Raw genomic sequence first — 21442 nt, 5'->3', positions numbered from 1 at the left:
AAAGCATTGTCCTAATTGAATTTATTTTGACATTCTTGTTGCCCTACACAGGTCAAATTGCAAGATCAAACAAAAGAATAAAGTTGGAGGGTAATATGAGGCCTTAACCAAAATGCTGTAAATGTAAATGCTGTTCATTCTTACTAACATATGAAACCTTTAAATAAAGAATGTTATGTGGGATATGTATTTATCTCCATATTAAAAAGACTGTGTTAGAAATAAAATGCCATGGAATTTAGGAAAGATGAGGATTAAGATCACCTGAAAATTAGTCTTTTGATTACTATAGGAATTTGATTACAACATGGGAAATATAGTCAATAATATTGTAATAATTATGTATGGTGCCAGTTGGGTACTGGAAATATCAGAGGGAACACTTTGTAAAGTATATGATTGTCTAACCACTATGCTGGACATCTGAAACTAATACAAAATAATAATGAATGTAAATGGTAATTGAAAAAAAATTAATTAAAAAGAATAGCAAAAAAATAATCTGATTACAATTCATAGGACATTTATGCATAGGCATTCTTTTTTAGATCATTTGAGGTTAGGCTCTTCTTAAAATTAGAGTGTCTTTTCCCCTACTGATGTAGGCTACGGAATGGAATAGGGTAATTTCTGAAATCATTTTACCATTATATGTTGCCCTTTCTCTGTTCAAATCAATAACCCATATGGTAATTACTAGCTTATAACATTCATTTTGACATCATGTGTACCTTGTATATGTGCACATTGTTTATGCAGAAAACTGCCTAAAGAATGTGGTATTTTCCCCCCAATCTATGTTCAAATTGGTAAACTGAAGCGCAGGTATCTGATCTGCAGTTCTAGAATAGATTGGTTATCCATCAATATATAAGAGAACTTGTTCTCTAAGTCCTAATGGTCCACAGAGTAATTGGTGGGGGGATGAAATGCTATTTTTAAAGTGCTTGTTTTATGCATGTTAGGTTTTAAAATGAATTTTCAAGACAAATTCTTCCCATTTTATTTTTTCTACATAAAGTGTTTCTAAAATAACAAAAGAAAAATAACTCAGTCTTTTAAACTATATTCCTACTTCCCTTATAGAGATCCAAGTTAAAGAATACTAGAAAACTAGGTAATGCAAGGGCATCTCTCTAAGTGAATGCATGGGCTAGGGAAGCCTCATTGTTCTTTAACTGGTTGCTGGCACAGATGGAGAGTGGAGACCATTGCTTGCAGAAGCTGATGCTTGAGAAGGGCCAGAGGTTAATAAAAGGAAAACCTCTTGATTTGCTAGAGGAGTCTGGGAGGGGAGCAGATGGCCACAAGAAGGGCCCTCCAGCTTACTCAGCTGCTCCGAGAAGCTTAGGGTGACCTCTCTAATAAAAACAAACCAAGTAGCTCCCAGGGAAATGGGGCAGCATCATTTGTATTCCCAAATAACAATACTGTTCCTCACTGTAGTCTCTCTCACGCACACTCAGTGTTGTGGGCACCATCTGCTTCTCGTGAACTTATGTAGGTGCTGGCCCTGGCCAGTTTGGATTGTTATTGAATGATATCTCTGGGAAATGTGTTCTTTACGAATTACTTTCACATGAGTCTGATAGGCATATAAGTATTATTATGTCTTTTTGCACAATTAAGAAACTGAGGCAAAGAGGAATTGAGGGATACTGGAATTAGAATTCAAGCACCCTGATTCCTGAGTTTGTTTGTTTTTAATCCTTACCCAAGGATATTTTCTCCATTGATTTTCAGAGAGAGTGAAAGGAGGAGGAGGAGGAGGAGAGAGAGAGAAAGAGAGGGAAGCATCAATGTGATATGAGAGAGACGCATCAATTGGTTGCCTCCTGCACAAGCCCCGACCGGGCCTGCAACCAAGGTATGTGCCCTTGACTGGAATCGAACCTGAGACCCTTCAGTCCACAGACTGACGCTGTAACCCCTGAGCAAAACTGGATAGGGCTGATTCCGAAGTTCTTTATATCAGAGTATGAGTCCACAGAGCTACTTCAATGCTCTTGTCTAGGAGTAGTTATCCAGCTTTTGAATAAGGATTTCTGGAGAGGAAATTAGTTATTTTAAGGATGTCACTCTCACTGTTACACCTTTGTGTGGCTACCCTTTTGCTAGGTGACAGAAAGGAGAAAGAGTTACTGCTGCTATACTGTTACCGCCTTCCAGGAGACAGGAATTAAGTGAGAAAGTCTAATTTACATGATGCAGTATCATCAAAACCAAATGTATTCAAGAGGAAAGCATACTCATTCAAAGGAGTTGCCTAGCTTATATATAGTGTGTACACACACTCTTAAACTGACTATGAGAGAAATAATTCTTTCTATAAACCAGAGCTTTCCTTCCCCTGCCTTTGGCTGAAATTACATTCATTTTCATGCATTAGCACCTGCTCATGGGTCTGGTGAATCAAAAGAGCAATGAGCAAAGTGGTTTTAATTGTCCAAGCTTTAGGAGAGCCTTTCTTGCACTCAGAAACACAAAAGACTGAATAGTGTCAGAGGGCTGTACTGAGAAGTGCTTTCCTTTAGAACCCTTCAGCAGATGATTCACTCACTGTGCTGAGACATTGTCTTGTACAGATGAGTTCATGAGCCCATCTTCATTCCAACTGTGAGAGCAACACAAAGCAGTCAGGTTCAGTTGCCTTGAACAATTGCCCAGGAAACTAGGCAAACATCAGAGTTTACAGACTTGTCATTAGTGCAGTTTTATAGAATTGCACTTGCTAGTTACTTTTTAAAATGTTTTTGAGTTCCTTAATAATTTTTTTAAAAATATGTTTTTATTGATTTTAGAAAGAGGAAGGAAGAAGGAGAGAGAGATAGAAATATTAATGATGAGAGAGAATCATCGAACGTCTGCCTCCTGCACAACCCCGACTGGTGACTGAGCCCTCATCCCAGGCATGTGCCCTGACCAGGAATCGAACTTCAACCTCCAAGTTCATAGGTCAATGCTCAACCGCTGAGCCACACCGGCCGGTGTGCTAATTACTTTTCTAAAGTTTTGTATACATAATTAAACTGCATAGTCATATTCAATATATTGCAATAGTTAAGAACGAAGGCTCTGGAGCCAGACTACTTGTGTTCATATCCCAATTCTAACTTTTTACAGACTGTGGGATTTTATTTTATTATTATTATTTTAAATCATTTTTCAATTACAGTTGACATAAAATATTATATTAGTTTCAGGTGTACACCCCAGTGATCAGACATTTTATAACTTCCTAAATGATCATCCCGATAAGTCTCACACTGACACCATATATAGTTATTAGAATATTATTGACTGTGTTCCTTATGCTGTACTTTACATCACGTGACTATTCTGTAACATCCAATTTGTACTTCTTAATTCCTTCACCTTTTCACCATTCCCCCAACACCCCTCCCATCTGGCAACCATCAAAATGTTCTCTGTAGCCCGGCTGGGCGTGGCTCAGCGGTTTATCTTTAACCTTTGCTGTTTTAATTATGATGTGTCTTCATGTAGGCCTCTTTGGGTTCATCTTGTTTGGGACTCTCTGTGCTTCCTGGACGTAAATGTCTGTTTCCTTTGCCAGGTTAGGGAAGGTTTCCATGATTATTTTTTATAATAAGTTTTCTACTCCTTGTTCTCTCTCTTCTCTTTCTGGTATCCCCATGATGTGAATGTTGGTATGCTTGAAGTTGTCCCACAGGCTCCTTAAACTGTACTGATTTTTTTGTGGATTCCTTTTTTCTTTTTTTTTTAATATATCTTTATTGATTTCAGCGAGAGGAAAGGAGAGGGAGAGAGAGAGCTAGAAACATCAATGATGAGAGAGTCATTGATCGGCTGCAGCCCGGAACCCGAGCATGTGCCCTGACCGGGAATCGAACCCTGATTGCCTGGATCCTAGGTCAACGCTTAACCACTGAGCCACGCCCGGCCGGGCCCTTTTTTCTTTTTGCTGTTCGTACTGGGTGTTTTTTGCTTCCTTATCTTCAAATCTCTGATTTGATTCTCTGTTTCATATACTCTACTATTGATTCCCTGTAATGTATTCTTCATTTCAATTATTGTATTCTTTGTTTTTGACTGGTTCTTTTTATGTTTTCTAACTTCATTTTTATGTTTCCTCTTTCTTTGTTGAAGTTCTCACTGAGATCATTGAGTATCCTTATAACCTATGTTTTGAACTCTGCATCTGTTAGATTGCTTGTCTCCATTTTGTTTAGTTCTTTTTCTGGAGTTTTGTTCTGTTCTTTCATTTGGGATATATTTCTTTGTCTCATTTTTGCAGCCTCCCTGTGTTTGTTTTTATGTATTAAGTAGAGCTGCTCTGTCTTCTGGGCTTTTTTAGTAGATGTTCTGTAGGGTCCAGTGGCATAGCCTCCCCAATCATCCAAGCTGGGCACTTCGGCCCCACCCCCCTGCCCTTGTGTGGGCTGTGTACACCCTTCCATTGTAGTTGAGCCTTGATTACTGTTAGAACGTCAATGGGAGGGATTTATCCCCAGGTCTATCAGCTACAAGGACTGGTTTCAGCCACTGACCACCAAGGAGGATCAGCTATTCAGGGGCCCACCCCATAGAGCAGAATTTACTTCAACGGGCTCTGGTGCCTGCTGAGTCCCCCTTTGAGTGTATTATTTGTAGAGGTGGTTGGATGGTGCTTCGATGAGGTCTGAAGCTGTCCATGGGGTGTGCTGGCTCTGGGGCCTACCCAAGGTGCAAATCAGGGTCTGCTGCCACCTGTGTTCTACCCAGGGCCACCTGGAATGAGGTACAAAGCGATCTGCAGATGGCTTCCACTTGTGCTGGGGTTGGAGGTGTCCAGGAGTGGCCAAGCTGCAAACCAAAGCTGGCTGCTCCTAGTGCCAGGCCTAGGGCCACTTAGCAAGAGGTACAGGGCATGCTGAGGCCAGATGTTGCTTGTTTGAGAGATTTTTAGGAAAGTCTGAAGCATGAGCAAGATAGACCATTGGTATAGAAAAGCCACTGGCAACAGCTTGGGTGGGCCCACAAGTTGGGTAGAACAGGGTCTCAGGGAGTCAGGCCCTGGGGTGGGAGGGACAGTGTGAGCCAAGTTGATGGATACTTAGATATGGTGCCAGTTCCTGGCTCTTATGTTGAGGTGGGGGGTCTCAGAGAAGGAACAATGGCCTTTGCCAGCACTTTTGTTTGGCAGAAAGTTGTCCCCCACCCCACCAGTTCTCGCCTTGATGCCATGCAGTTCAGTTCCTCCATATATGTATCTGATTCCTTTCAAGCTGCTGCCCCAGCGCTGGAGCTCAGAGGGAATGAGTCCTAGTAAGTCCACGTACAGGCCCTTTAAGGGGAACTCCCTGGGACTCCAGCAGCCTCTCCATCTTACTCAGTCACAACCCACCTTGGTTTTTACAGACAGGAGTTATGAGGACTTCTCTTCCTGGCCCTGGAACCCTGGGGCTGGGAGCCTGGTATGGGGCTGGGAACCCTCACTCCTCAGAGGGGACCTCCACAGCTGAGTTATCCCTCCCAGTTTTTATCTGTCACATGTGGGTATGGGACCAGCACTGTCCTGCATCTCTGCCCCTCCTATCAGTCTCAATGTGGCTCTTTAAATCCCTCATCTTAGAACTTCCATTTAGCTAGATTTCAGGCAGTTCTGAATGACTGTTCTCTAGTTTAACTGTAATTTTGATGTGGTTTGTGGGAAGATTCAAGCACCACATTTTCCTGTGCCACCATCTTGACCAGAAGTCCAGGCTGTGGGATTTTAGACAAGTTCCTTTTCCTTTCTGAGCCTGTTTCCTCATCTGAAAAAGGGAGATAATAAATCTATTTTATAGGATTGTTGTGAAGATTTAATTAGTTAATGTATAGACAGTACTTAGAACAAGTAATAGCTCATATTTTATATTTTTAAAAATGAGTTGAAAATTGGCAGAAGCATAACTGCTGTCCATTTCAGACATAAATATGATTTATGGAAAATGATCTTGGTGCTTCACTATTATTAGCTTGTGTTACTGTATTCACCATCCCAGTAAAATTATTTAATTATTGGCTGATTTCATTTTAATCACAAAACCAAGAATTTTATAAATATGCTTAATTCTCTGTGAATCGTGGATAGGAATATATAAAGATTTAGTTTAGTGTTCACTTATTCATTCATCCATAAATAGACTTATTATGCCCTTACAGTGTGCCTGAGATCAGACTATAGAAATGAAGAAGGACATAGCCCCTGCTTTCAAGTAGTTCACTAGCCAAATGGAAAAGACAAACATAAAAACTGTTATTACACTGATATCAAGTGCTGTAAGAAAGATATGACTGACACACACAAAAAGACAGAGCAAGAGAGCTCAGGAAGAAGCATTTAATTCTCCAGAGATCAGGGAAGACTTTCAAGAGTAGGTATCATTTGAGTAAAAAATTATGAGAATTAGATGAGAAGAGTGGCAACTTCATATGCAAAAACATAGAGTCTGAAAAAACATAGCATAGTCAAGAATCTGCAAGTGGTTTAGTGTGTTGAGAAGTGGTGGGAAGCAAGTCTGAAGAGATAGAAGTCAACTTTATCCTGTAATCAGTGAGAAACCATTTGGAAGATTTTAAGCAATTTAGTTCAGCAAACATTTTTCTAAATGTTTATTCTATGCCAGACTCCATAAGGTACTAAGAATATAAAATGAATAGGTCACAATTTAGTAGGAATGATGATTTTATTTTTCTTTTAGAAAGATTATTCTGCTCATATTATGGAAGGTGGGTAGAGGGAATAAGATTTGAAGGCAGGAAGATTCATTAATCCAGGTAGAAGGTTATTATGATCTTGATCTGAGACAGTGTTAGGGAAGTTGCAGCTAGAATGGAGAGATGTTTAGGAGGTAGAATCCACAGATTTATTGACCTCTTCAATATGAAGCAGAGGGAGAAGCTAGGATGAATCCCAAAGCCACAGCTTCTGCTTGCCTCTCTAGCCTCATTGCATGCCACTTGACTCCTTTCTGTTGGCTCTCTAGTTGCTGGTCTTTCTGTTCTTTGAACATTCCTTGTTTCTCTTGGCCTTAGCACCTCTGCATAAGTGCCCCTCCTTCAGCCCACTTTATCACTATTTTGCCATTACCCATCTTTTCACTTAATTCTTATTTATTCTATAAAATTCTCAAAATGTTATTTCCTCTAGCAACTCGTACCTTACCACCCCTGGCCCTAAAACATGTCTGGCCTTTCCTACTATATACTATCCTGTCATTCTGTATTTCTTCTTCATAGGACTTAATCACAATTTGAAATAATCATTACCTGTGGACTTAGTTATTTTCCCAGTTAGAATATAAATGCCATAAAGTTGGAGATTATTTGGTCTTTTCATGGATGTATCCTTCGGACCTAACATATAGTAGATTTCATTTAATTATTAGTTGAGTGAATGATTTAACCTTGATTTAAGATTTCTTGTTTTAAAAAGAGAAAGATTAACATCTTTATGTGTTTTGGCTCTTTGAATTTCTGATGGTCCCTAAGGGAAAGAATTTGACCAAGGAGACCACATATTGCATATTCTCTGCCATTTGTCCCTATTAGGATTCCTTTTTTCCATCAGTTTGGTAGTTGAGTATCTTAGTATCTGACTATGTAAACAAAAGATTAAAATTGAGTTAGTACGATTTAGCAATGTCCTTTTAAAAAAAATTTTTTAGGAAACAATAACAAGCATCACTCTAATTTTCTAAGTTAGGAAAATAAGGTTGGTGTGTTGGAAGCATTATAATGGTAAGAAAATGTGATTGTTAGGAGCTTAGACTGTGAAGTCAGACTGCCAAGTTTCAAAACTTAGCTCTGCCACTTAATGGCTATGTAAACTTAGGCAAGTTAATTTTTAAGCCTCAAGATTTTTTACCTACAAAAAAATGGGGACAATAATAGTGTTACTGAACTCAAGGGGTTTACCACTTGGAGTGTTCTATTCCAGAACGAGATACAGTTGTCATTAGGTAGTTTTATTTACTTGTGGAAAGTAAAGGAGACAGGAAATTTACATTCAAAGCTATGTCTCCTTGAAGGAAGGCTTAGCCAATTGCTTATATATACTATTTGGTCAATTATAGGGTGATTTCTTCTTTGCATTTGGCTACATTTATCTGGTTGGGCTCCTATCAAGGTCATCCTGTTTACAGCTGCATCTGCAAAATACTGTGCTACATTTTAACATTTAGCAAGAATAGTACTTAGTAAGAACCACCCAGATCTTGAGACTTGTCCTATCTAACAATTCTTCCCTGAGATTTTTTACTCCTCATTCTTTTTTCTCTTTTTTATATTTTTATTGGTTTTAGAGAGAGAGGGAGAGGGAGAGAGAGACAAACGTCCATAAGAAACATCAGAATCCATCAGCTGCCTCCTGCATGCCGCATGCTGGGGATTGAGCCCAAAACCTGGGCGTATGCCCTGATGGGAATCTAACCAGTGACCTACTGGTACATGGGTTGACTCAACCACTGAGCCACACCAGCTGGGCTTTAAGCCTCATTCTTGAGGGAATGGAGATACGGATCATATTTCTGTAATGCTTCCTGCTGAACATGGATGAAGTACTTCTGAGTTAACAGAGTGAAAGTCTCTGGCTGCCTGACTTAGGAAAGTCTTGGGTTCCCCTAGGTTCTGGGATTCCACAGAACATAAAGAGAACTCTAACAGGAGACATGTGCCATAAAAGGTGAATCAGAAGCAGGGGGGAAATCAAGGAAACTGAGTGCTGCCACTCATAAACTCACACTCTGGTAGGGATCTAATGAGCAAGATGGACCAGAGTGACAGCCTCCCTAAAGACAAAGAGTTCTAAGCCTCTTAGAATTGATGCCAGCAAGGGAGAGAAGGGGGAAGGTGCACCTTCTTCCCATATGATTCAGAACACCAAGCTATGATTTTTATTCAGGAATCACTGAGCTTCTCGGTCTACCCAGGACTTTAAAGGACAGGTAGGATCTGGGCAGGAAGTGACTATATAGAAACGACGAGCACAATGGATGAAGCACATTAAACCCAGAGGGGGAAGTGATACTAGATATGACACTTCTGCACAATATCCAGTCAGTGACCCATGGTTTCTCAAGCAGTGATGTCGCCCAGTGAAGAGCTGCACCTCGTAAGGCATTTTGGCGTGGGGAGAGAGGATAGCTCTGGAGGAAGTCCTGACACAGCCCTCTGCATCTGCTCTCTTGGGACAGTGAACCACAGATAAACCCCCTGTGATGGCAGGAGGCATTCCCAGGGAATACAAACTGTGTGTGTGTGCGTGCACACACATAGGGGAAGGGGAAGGCCAAACGTGAGGACACGCTATTCAGGCCCATACAGCATGAGGTTCTCTATGATCAGACATCCTGTTAGACACCATCCCTAATTAGCCAGCTACCTAGCTGCAGTTCAGAGACTAAGTAAAGCCATTCTGAACATCAGGATAGAGGGAGAAAGCACCTTTCACTTGCAATCTCTGTTCCTCAAACCCACTGCCCAATAGGTGCTGGGACGAGCCTTGAGATCAGTTGATAGAACTCAAAATTTACTACAGAGGTTTTTAACTTATTTGGGTTTCCTTATTAACCTTTTTGAGACTTGCGATGAAAGCTATAAACTACCTCCCTAGAAAAATGTGCATATATATGTACAAACAAAAGTTTTCTTATTCACGAGGACTCCAGGGAAAAGACTCTTTCTAGATTGTGTGTTCCTGAAGAGCAACACCTATGTTGCATTGACCTATCTTTGGCAGGGTCTACTATATATATAGGAGATACTCTGCAAATAGTATCTGAACTGATTAAAACGCAAGATGAAAATCTTCAAGTTTCTTACTACAGAATCTCTAAACACACTTTCTTTGTTTCCTTAGGCTTCCATCTCAGTGGCACAGTGACCGAGCCAGCTACTACTTCTGAACCAGCAATGACTTACAAAGTTGCAATCAGTTTTGATCGATGCAAAATTACTTCAGTGACATGTGGCTGTGGCAACAAGGACATATTCTACTGTGCTCATGTGGTAGCACTCTCACTCTACAGGATCCGTAAACCAGACCAAGTAAAATTGCGTCTTCCTATCTCAGAAACCCTTTTCCAGATGAATAGGGACCAGCTACAAAAGTTTATTCAATATTTAATCACAGCACACCACACTGAAGTTCTTCCTACTGCACAGAAACTGGCAGATGAGATTCTGTCCTCCAACTCAGAAATCAACCAAGTGAATGGTAATTATACAATATTTTCGTTGCTAAAAATCTACTTTGTTGCTTTATTGCATGTTTAGAGGTTGGGATATTTTTGAAGTTATAATTGGTTAACCTTTATCAGTTTAGTTGGGAATATATGAAAAATGAAAATTTCATTGTAAGAAAAAAGTAACAGGTCTTTAAGAGAAGTAATAAAGTGCTCAGAAGAGTGTTACTCTTTTATATGCACATGAGCATAAGATGGACACACTTTTACAGGTGGCAATGAGGTATATGACTAATTCAGAAAGGAGGTAAAAAAGAGTCCCTCCTGCCAAGTGAACTAAACAGTATATGAACCTTGGCCAGTGTTAGCCTCTTTGTGTACTTATTTTATGGTTTCCATTTCTCATTGTTGCCCTGACTCTAGAGCTGAGGCAGTACTGACAATGAGAAGTGTTTTTAGTCATAGAACAGGCTGAGAAGAGGGGGAGGGAAATAAAGGGAAAAGCAAAACTAAAGTCATAAGGAAATGTTGACTTCTGGGGACACTAAGTTTCTAGCTGGAACATAGCATAAGTACAGGGAAAACAGTACTAGAAATGAAAGATAGGGCCTGTGCATAAAGGCCCTTGAATGCCAAACTACAGCATCTGGACTTAGTCAGAATCTGAATCACCACTGAAGACTTTTGAGCAGGGAATACTTGTACTCTAAAGCTTATTTGAGCTCATAGAAAGACAAAAAGAAGAAAAACATAAATGTCACCCTCCTAAGAAAATTAAAGTCACTATTTCATGTTTGTGTATTTCCTTCAAGGCTTTTTTGCATTAGGATGGTATGTGTTGATCTTGGAAGTGGATACAACTGAAATTTGAGTGAACAAGAAACTAGCATTAGATCTCTTACATTTATTCTGGACCACACAATTGAAAAAGCCCAGATTAAAGCAGAATACCCATTTGGAAATTTTTCATTTTTTAAATTTTTTTATTTAAGTATAGTTGATAGCCCGACTGGTGAGATTCAGTGGATTGAGCATCATCCGGTGCACCAAGAGGTCACCAGTTCGATTCCTGGTCAGGGTACATGCCCATGTTGTGGGCTCGATCCCCAGTAGGGGGCATGCAGGAGGTAACCAGTCAGTGATTCTCTCTCATTAATGTTTCTTTCTCCCCCGCCCTTCCTCTCTCTCTCTCACAAAAGAAAAAAAAAATCAACAAAAACATATTTAAATATAGTTGGTATACAATATTATTTTGATTATATTAATTTTATATGTACAGTATAGGGGTTTGACATTTTTTGTACTTTACAGTGTGATTACCCCACTAATTCTAGGAATCATCAGTCACCATGCAAACTTATCACAATGTTATTGACTATATTCCCTTTCACCTTTTAAATTTATCCCTCTATCCCCTCCCCTCTGACAACCATCCCTTTGGTCTCTGTTTCTGTTAGTTTGTTTTTGTTGTATTTTGTTAGTTTGTTTTTAGATTTCACATATCAGTGAAACCATAGAGTATTTGTCCTTCTCTGTCTGACCTATTTCACCTAGCATAATACCCTCTAGGTCCATTCATGTTGTCTCAAATGGCAAGATTTCATTCTTTTTTATTGCTGCATAATATTCCATTGTGTATATATTCCACATCTTTTTTTTTTTTTTTAAAGAGTCTCTCTTCCTTGTTTTTTTTTCCTTCTTTTTTTCTCTCTTGCATGTTTTTATTGATTTCAGAGAGAGGAAGAGAGGGATAGAAACATCAGTGATGAGAGAGAATCATTGATCAGCTGCCTCCTGTACACCCCCTACTAGGGATCAAGCCTGAAACCCCAGGCATGTGCCCTGACTGGGAATTGAACTGTGACCTCCTGGTTCATAGGTCAACACTCAGCCACTGAACAACACCTGCTGGGCTATACCACATCTTCTTTATCCATTCATCTATTGATAGACAGCTAGCTTGTTTCCATATCTTGGCTATTATAAATAATGTTGCATTGTACATAGAAGCGCATATATCTTTTCAAATTAGTGTTTTCATTTTCTTTGGATAAATACCCAGAAGTAGAATTGGTGAGTCCAATGATAGATCTATTTTCAGTTTTTTGAGGAATCTCCATACTGTTTTCCATAGCAGCTACACCAATTTGCAGTGCCCAGAAACAGTGGATGAGTGTTCCCTTTTATCTACATTCTTTCCAACACATTATTTGTTGACTTTTTTATAATAGTCATTCTGGCTGGTGTGAGGTAGCATATCATTGTGGTTTTGATTTGTGATGTTGAGCATCTTTTCATGTGTCTATTGGTCATTTGTAGGTCTTCTTTGGAGAAATGTCTTTTCATGTCTTCTGTGCATTTTTTGATTGGATTGTTGTTGGTTTTTTTGCTATTGAGTTGTATGAGTTTCTTATATATTTTGGATACCAATCCCTATCAGATATATCATTTGTGAATATATTCTCCCACTCAGTAGGTAGTCTTTTTGTTTTGTTGATGGTTTCCTTCATTGTGCAGAAGTTTTGTAGTTTGATGGTGTCTCTCTTGTTTACTCTTGCTTTTGTTTCCCTTGCTCTAGGGCAAGGGTGGGGAACCTTTTTTCTGCCAAGGGCCATTTGGATATTTATAGCATCATTCGATGGCCATACAAAATTATCAACTTAAAAATTAGCCTGCTATGTTTGGTCAAACACTTAATTAACTCACCCTTAATGTGTTGGCCGGAACTCCTTCTCTTTGGTGAGGCCTTGGCAGGGCCAGATCAAATGATTTCACAGGCCGTATATGGCCCGAGGGCCGGACATTCTTCGTCTCTGCTCTAGGGGATGTATCCAAAAGATATTACTCAGGTTTATGTCAAATAGTTTACTACCTATGTTTTCTTCAGGTGGTTTTATAGTTTTAGGCCTTACATTTAAGTCTTTAATCCATTTTGAGTTTATTTTTATGTGTGGTGTAAGAGAATTGTCCAGTCTGAGCTTTTTGCATCTATCAGTCCAGTTTTCCCAACACCACTTGTTGTAGAAACTGTTATTTCTTCATTGTATGTTCTTACCTCCTTTGTTGTAGATTAGTTGACCATACAAGCAAGGGTCTGTTTCTGGGCTCTCTAGTCTGTTCTATGTGCCTGTTTTTGTGCCAGTACCATACTGTTTTGATTATTGTAACTTTGGAGTATAGTTTGAAATCAGGGAGCATGACACCTCCAACTTTGTACTTCTCTCTCAAGGTTGTTTTGGCTATTTGTGGTCTTTTGTGGTTCCATATAAAGCTTAGGATTATTCTAATTCTAAGAAGAATGTCATTGGTATTTTGATAGAAATTGCATTAAATCTGTAGATTGCTTTGGGGTAGTATGGCTATTTTAGCAACATTAATTTTTCCAGTTCATGACTATGGTATATCCTTTCATTTATTTGTATCCTTTTCAGTTTCTTTCTTCAATGTCCTATAGTTTTCAGAGTACAGGTGTTTTTTACTCCTTGCTTAAATTTATTCCTTGATATTTTACTCTTTATGATGTAATTGTAAATGGGATTGTTTTCTTAATGTCTCTTTCTGATTGTTTGTTATTAGTATATAGGAATTCAACAGGCTTCTGTATATTAATTTTGTATCCTGTTACTCTACTGAGTTCTTTTAATTCTATTAATTTTTGGTGAATTCTTTAGGGTTTTTTATATATAATATTATGTCATCTGCAAATGTTTTTGAATATACTTACAAATTTCCTCTCCTGCTGAATTTGAAGCATATGAACTCAAGGAATTATTTCACTGTTCCCATTCCTCATAGGTGCTCCTGACCCCACAGCTGGGGCCAGCATTGATGATGAGAACTGTTGGCATTTGGATGAAGAACAGGTAAAAGAACAAGTGAAGCTCTTTCTCTCCCAGGGTGGTTACTATGGCTCTGGAAAGCAGCTCAATTCAATGTTTGCCAAGGTAAGATATGAAAAGGGTTTGTTTTGTTTTGTTTTTTTACTTTTTTAAGTAACCTGAGCTCACCACACTTTTGGCTTCATGCATTGAGCCAATTCACTTGTTCTAGCTGTACCAAATGCTTGAAAACTAATGGGAGAGGTTGATCAGAGCAGACCTGAACAGGTTACATCCCGGGAGCCCTACTATCTCAGCCTGGTAGTCCTCTTCCTTCTGCTCCACTCTCTAAATGAGTTAGCATTGCTGGGGTTTTAGCAATAAAGATTTGAACCTAAGATTGCCCAGTGAGACCTTGAAGAGATTTTTGTTGCTGGGGGTTCTCACAGCAGGCTTTCTTTCCTTTTTTAAAGTAACACATTTAGTGAGGTATAATTCACATACCATAAAATTCACCCATTTTTAAGTATATAATTCAGTGGTTTTTAGTATATTCAGATATGTGCACCCATCACCACAGTCAACTTTAGAACATTTTCATCACCTTAAAAAGAAACCCCATAACTTTTAGTTATCATTCCCCTATCCTGCATGTCCTCTCCACCACCCCTAAGTAACCACTAATTCATTTTTTATCTATAGATTTCCCTATTCTGGACCTTAATAGGAATGGAATCATATAGTATATAGTCTTTTGTGACTGGCTTCTTTCACTTAGCTTAACATTTTCAAGGGTCATCTACGATAATAGCATGTATCAGTACTTCATTCCTTTTGATGGCCTAATAATATTCCATTGTATAGAAACCCCACATTTTGTTTATCCATTTGCCTATTGGTGGCCATTTGGATTGTTTCCACCATTTGGCTATTATAAATAATGCTGCTAGAAACATTCTTGTATAAGTTTCTATGTGGACATATGTTTTCATTTCTCTCTAGGACATGGAATTGATGGGTCATATGATAACTCTGTGTTAAATTGTTTGAGGAACTACTAAACTGATTTCCAAAGTGGCTGCATCATTTTACATTCCCACCAATGGTATATGAGAGTTCCAATTTCTCTATATCCTCATGTACACTTGTTGTTATCTGACTTTCTGATTCTAGCCATCCTAGTGGGTGTGAAGCGGTATCTCATTGTGCACAGCAGGCTTTTTTGATACATGCAGAGAACTTACTTACAGAACAGGAGGCCTTATAAAGGCTCTTTGGAAATGTGCTTAGATACGTCACCTTCTCCTCCCACTCCTCTCCTTTCTTCTTATCCTACTTTTGTATGATGTGTAGTCACCAACCCCTTGCCCTTCCTTATGTGTCAGGTTCGAGAGATGCTGCGGATGAGAGATTCCAATGGAGCCAGGATGCTGACACTAATAACTGAGCAGTTTATGGCCGACCCACGACTCACACTCTGGAGGCAGCAAGGAACGAGCATGACAGATAAGTGCAGGCAGCTCTGGGATGAGCTAGGTAAGTCCCCATATCTCAGAGAAGCACTATGTCTGTCTCTACCAGCTTGCTCCCTGGCAACAGTGTTAGTGAACACTTGCCATCAATCATTATATAGATCTTGCTGAGTAAACTTCAGCCCAGCTGGTGAAAGATTTAGGCTCAGAGGCCACCAGAGTAATTCTGAACTCACTTGTGTTGCTTTCACAGTGTTGTGCTTTGTTATTGACATTAGCATTCTGTTCCAGATGATACCACATAGAAACCTTTGCTGAGAGAAAACTTCTTCCCTTGGCTTCCGTTGCATGGCACTAGCCTGGCTCTTATCAGCCTTATTTTTCTCCCTTTCCCTGGGTCTGTTCTTTTTCAGTCCTAAACAGACCTCTTATACATAGGGCAGTTTCCAAGATTTGGGGCTTGGACTTCTGTTCTTTCTCTATACTCCCTTGAAAACTTTTTTTTTTTTTTAAACATCATGGCTTCAGAGCTTACCTCTGTGGTGATCTCAGCCTCATCTTTTTCCCATTTATCTGAGTTCCAGTTCCAGCTCCAGTTCCTGCTCCATATATTTCCACTGAAAAATCCTCTCATCACCTTAAGCTTAAGAAGTCTAAAACGAACTCAGGCCTCCTACAAAGAAAGGTTCCCCTGACTCTGGCATTGCCTCCATCATTCCTTACTCTTCCAAACTTGTTGAGCACTTATTTTTCTTTCATTCTCTACACACAGTCACCAACTTCATTTGATTCTCCAGTCTTTGAAATGCAATTTAGTGTCCATTCCCACTTTTTATTTCCCATCACCACTGTTCTTGTTGAGGGTCTTGGGACTTATAAGTTACATTAGAACTGTGGCCTCGTGAATGGCCTTTGTTGCACATTCTTCTTAAGGCTGTGTTCTTTGGTCACCATTTCTCTTTATCATTCCCTTGCTCCAACACCAGTCTTGCAATACTAAGACTCAGCTCCTCTCCTTGTTTTCAAAATCTTCCATACCTTGGACTTACCAATCTAATCATGGGCTATACTGAAAAAGTTCTATATGACATATTCTAAAAGTTCTAATATAGCTCCTTGGTACTTCCTCCACCCCAGAAAGCAACAACAGACTTTCCCCTTGTACAAAATAGCACAAGAAAAACTGCAGTTTAAGATTTTAGTGAATTCTTCTGGATCGAAGCCCCTGAAGCATATGTTTTATAATGTTAGGGCCAAAGCCTTGGGGAATGAGGTTTAATGACTCTGGGACATACTTGGTTATTTTGGGGCTGGTAAAGGTGGGGTTTTGGTTTGGGTGCGGAGGTTTTTTTATGTCACCTGGAGCACTAATGGCTTTGGAGCTTTCATTAATAACAAATAACTATATTATTGTTATATGCCAATCTCCGTGTTAAAGACTGTACTCGCATTGTTTCATTTAATTCTCATAGCAACACTATGAAGTAATTGTGATAGCTCTGGTTACTTCTGGGTACATAATAAAATAAAGAATTATAGCTCTGGCCAGCATTCTCAGTGGTTAGAGCATCTGCCCGTTCACCGAAGGGTCATAGGTTCGATTCCTGGTTAAGAGCACATACCTGGGTTGCAGGTTCAATCCCCAGCCCCAGTCGGGGTGTGTGGGAGGCATCCAACTTATGTGTCTCTCTTACATTGATATTTCTCCCTCTCTCTCTCTCTCCCTCCCCCCCCTTCCCTGTCTCTCTCGCCCCTCCTCCCTCCCACTCTCTCTGGAAAAAAAACAGTCAATGGAAAAACTATCCTTGGGTGAGGATTAACAACAACAACAAAAAATCCAAATCCAAATAAACCATTTTCCCTGGAAAAATGAAATACTGAAACTTTACTACATGCCAAGGAATATGCTAAGCCCTTTACAAATGTTACCTTATTTAATTCTCACAATATCCCTACAACGTAGGTGTTTTTATGATCTCAGTTTTACTGTTGAGGGATTTGAATTTCAGTCCAAGGTCAACTAACCAAAAATTGAAACATTTCCGTAGCGCCTCTCTTCTGACCCCTGTCCTTGCACTAAATACCCTTCCTCTGTGCTGCTCTTGTATACCTTAAACATAGCTTTAGCTTGATGCTTACCATACTCAAGTGGCAGTCTGTTTGTTTATCTATCTCCCCCTCTGGAAAGCTACTCAAGGGTAGGAACAATGTCTTATTCTCCAGTACAGGGCCTTGAACATGGAAAGCTCTCAATAAATGTTTGTTGGACTACGGATTCAAGCTAAGAATTCAAGCTCAAATCTGTCTTCATTATCACAGGCACAGATCCAGATACCAAGATAGTCACTCTGCTTTAAGGAAGCTTTGGGAAGGAAAATTAAGCCAGCTCTGAAAACTTTAGCAGATCTCATTTTTTATATTGAGAAACAAACTTTTCCTACCAGCTAAAAATGGAAGAAAAGAGTAAGCCATACATCGAAGAACAGATATGAAGAATGTGGGTTGTTTTATTTTCCAGGGGCCTTATGGGTGTGCATCATTTTAAATCCACATTGCAAACTGGAGGAAAAGTCCTCTTGGCTGCAGCAACTGCAGAAGTGGAGTGACTTGGATGTCTGTCCTCTGGAGGATGGGAACTATGGGCATGAGCTGCCCAATATCACCAATGCGCTTCCCCAGAATGCCAGTCACAGCCCAGGTGAGCAGATATATTTTTAGGGTCCTTGTGCCTGTAAGTCCAAAAGGTTGAGGGAAAAGCCCTAGAACAAAGGTAGCTGGAAAAACTTTTGGCTATCAGAATTGTCATCTCAAATAAGAAAAACCAGTCCTTTTGTTTGTCTTGAAATGTAAAACTTTAAATAAGGGTAAGCTTTTATATTTGACATTGGGGATGCTGTCTTTTTCCACATCTAGAGTGTCCTTATAGTGCTCAGCATAAAATCCTAGAGCCCTCTGCATGAGCCTTCTTTACCCTTCAAGTTCTTCATGACTAATGGATCTTGGCCTCAGTTGGGGTTGGTTTTAGCTCAGAAGACCCATCTCAATGGCAGGATGGAATGCCTGCAGAAAACAGCTTTAAAAAATGTCATGACAGTTGCCTTTCTTACTTTTCTCTGTTTTCCTCAAATGTTTATACAGCAGATAGCTAGGAGGAGTCAGGCTCCCAAGTTACTCTTAGGACTTTTGCCTCATTTTAAGACAAATCCTGTACAATGATACTGTACCCTCTGCATTTTGAGCCTACTGGCCCTACTGATATCGCTTGGCATCAGCATTCACATCAGTTTTAGTTCATGAGAGTAAAATGCATATAAATATATGCCTCCAGTCTGGCATTTTCTTCCTTATCATAGTGTATTGGTGCTACTTATTGTTACTGGTTCTTATTTAAGTAGGTTGCTTCCTCTGTGGTCTTTTAAAATTGTAGCTGATTTATTTCACATCTCTTTGCCATTGGACCTGATAAAGCAATAGGCATCCTGCTTATTCTTCATTGCTGTTTCTACATCAGTGTCCTTCACTCCTTCCTAAAATACACCTCAGCTTTAAAGTTTATACCATCAAAATATATTGTCTGCTATCTTTCTGGTTTTGGTCATTTGTAGACCTCTGTGTCAATTTCCCCTCATTCCCTGAAGATTTTTGGCTATTGGCTTACAACTATTCTGTCACTATTTCTATCATAATTCTTAATGATTTCAGTAGCCACATAGATGATTCTTCCAGTATTCTAGTCTTTCAGTTCTTTGACCTTTCTTTTAATAGTCTCATCTTCCAACATAACTTAGCCATAGAATCCCAAGATCCTACCCTAAACTTTGTCATTACCAATAACTTTCTTCATAATCTCAATTTGAAGCAGCTCTAATTACCACCTCCAGTCTTTACTAGCTTATTTTCTTTACTATCCCAATTCCAGTAATCTTTTAGCCCACTAGGAATTTTGATCCTACTATTTTTTTCATTCTCTTGATAGTTTCATTTTCCTCCTTACCCAGGTTAGATTCCTTGGTGCATCATTATAATCACTCCCTTGCATACATACATACTCAATCCCCCTTTTCCCTTTGTTACACTCATGCAGCAAATCCCTAATGTTAGTAGTTCAGTCTAACACTCTAATTACTTGGTGCTCACACCTGCACAGCTGAACATGGTGAAGAGAAATACACCCATGGTAACTGGTCTTATTTTAAGTTTATGACCACTAATCTCAAGTGGATCTTTAGTACTGTGTAGACTAGACATCCCTTGCATTTCCCTAGTCTGTGCCTTGTTTCACCCTTCTAAATTACTACTTCCCACCATCTTTTCATTAAAACTTTTTATATCCCTTTCTTTCCTCACTTTTAGCAGATAGTCTTGCTTCCTATTCACTAAGAATATAGAATCAATCAGAAGATAATTTCCAAAATTATATCACCATATCTGCCTCAGCCTATGCCCATCTACTGTGCTTCTTCCACTGTTTTTATTTGTTCTTTTATCTAAACACAAGCCTTCCACTTACTCTAGAGATCCTGTTTCTTCTTTTTTATCCAGGACATCATTTTGGAATTCTTTCCCCTCTCTCCTGCATCACAAATTTTCATGGATTATTCCTGTGAGTATACAAGCACATTGTTTTATCTCTCATCCCAAAACAAAACAAAAAATACTTGTGGCCTCACATGCCTCTCTGGTATACCTCCCTGTTTTTCTGAGGTAGTAGAAACAAGTGGTAGATTTAAGAAAAGTAATTCAAAAAATAATATATTTTTATCATCTCTCTCTCTTCTGCTCTTGTTCTCCCTCGACCTCACTCTAGTTAGGCTGTCATCTCTTCCTCCTTGAAATACCTTTTTCATCTTATTTCCATAACACTACTACTCTCTTGGTTCTTCTCTTACTTTATTGGCCTCTCCTCCTCAGTCTTTTTTACTCTCTCCTCCCCAATTCCCAACCTAAAATGCTAGAGTGCCCAGGGCTCAGTCACTAAACCACTTCTCCTTCTATACTTATTTCATTGCATTGTTTTAATAATCATCTATATACTAACAACTCCCAAATTTATACCTCCTACTCAGAGATTTCCTTTCAACTCCACACTTGTATGTTCAATGACCTTTCAATATCTCCACTTAGATATTTATAGGCATCCAGTAGTATTTCTTACCTCTCAAGCCCCACCCAAACCTGTACTTCCTGTAGTCTTCCGTATCTCTATATATGGCAAGTCTGTCTTAAAAACCTTGGAGTTATTCTTGATTTTTCCCTTTTTCTCTCACCCCAGATCTAATTCATGAGTAAATCCTATTGCCTTTACCTTCAGAATACATCAAGAATCCCTCTACTCTTGTCACTCCCACTGCTTATTACTCTGGCCAAGTTATCATCTTTCACAAATTATTGCAGCAGCCTCCTAACTGCTCCTCCTGCTTCTGCCCTTCCACTTTATAGTCTGTTCAAAATATTGCTTCCAGTTAGCCTTTTAAAATGCAAGTCACATCATATACCTTTAACATCTCAAAGCCCTCCAGTGGCTTCTCATCTTACTCAGAAAGCCAAAGTCATCTTTCACTCATGTCCTGCAAGGCACTCATGATCTGGCTCCCTAGTATGTTTCTGACCTCATCTCCTATGATTTCCCTGCTTGCTCATTCCATTCCAACTACACTGGACTCTTTGCTGCCCTCAAACACTCCAGATATTTTCCCACCTCAGGATCTCAGCACTTGCTGTTTCTTTTCTCTGGAATGCTCTTCTCTTAGTTATGTCTTGCTTTTAGTTCCTTCAGGTCTCTGTTCAAATGTTACCTTATTAGAGACAATTCTATATAAAACAATTACCCCCACCTAACAACAGCTTGCCTTTCTCCCTAACTCTGCTCTCATCTTTCTATAGCATTTATAACCATCTGATATATATTTATTTAACTGTCTTTCCCCATTTGAATGTAAAGGTCCCTGAAGGCAGGGACTTTGTA

At 39.4% G+C, this 21442-nt stretch overlaps 1 protein-coding gene across 1 annotated transcript in view; it reads left to right on the top strand.

Annotated features, from left to right (window-relative positions):
* The window catches only part of ZSWIM5 (zinc finger SWIM-type containing 5), a 67232-nt gene that overhangs the window by 28820 nt on the left and 16970 nt on the right, over positions 1 to 21442 (top strand). The window contains exons 2-5 of the mRNA XM_016199255.2: positions 9863 to 10219; positions 13983 to 14131; positions 15391 to 15541; positions 17996 to 18175. Of these exons, the coding sequence (XP_016054741.2) occupies positions 9863 to 10219; positions 13983 to 14131; positions 15391 to 15541; positions 17996 to 18175 (837 nt within the window). The remainder of the gene's footprint in view (positions 1 to 9862; positions 10220 to 13982; positions 14132 to 15390; positions 15542 to 17995; positions 18176 to 21442) is intronic.

The sequence above is a fragment of the Miniopterus natalensis genome, chromosome 9, assembly GCF_054644295.1.
Source record: "Miniopterus natalensis isolate mMinNat1 chromosome 9, mMinNat1.hap1, whole genome shotgun sequence".
Classification (NCBI taxonomy): domain Eukaryota; kingdom Metazoa; phylum Chordata; class Mammalia; order Chiroptera; family Miniopteridae; genus Miniopterus; species Miniopterus natalensis.
Note: the sequence above shows the minus strand (reverse complement) of the source record. Positions and strands in the feature narration are given on the sequence as shown.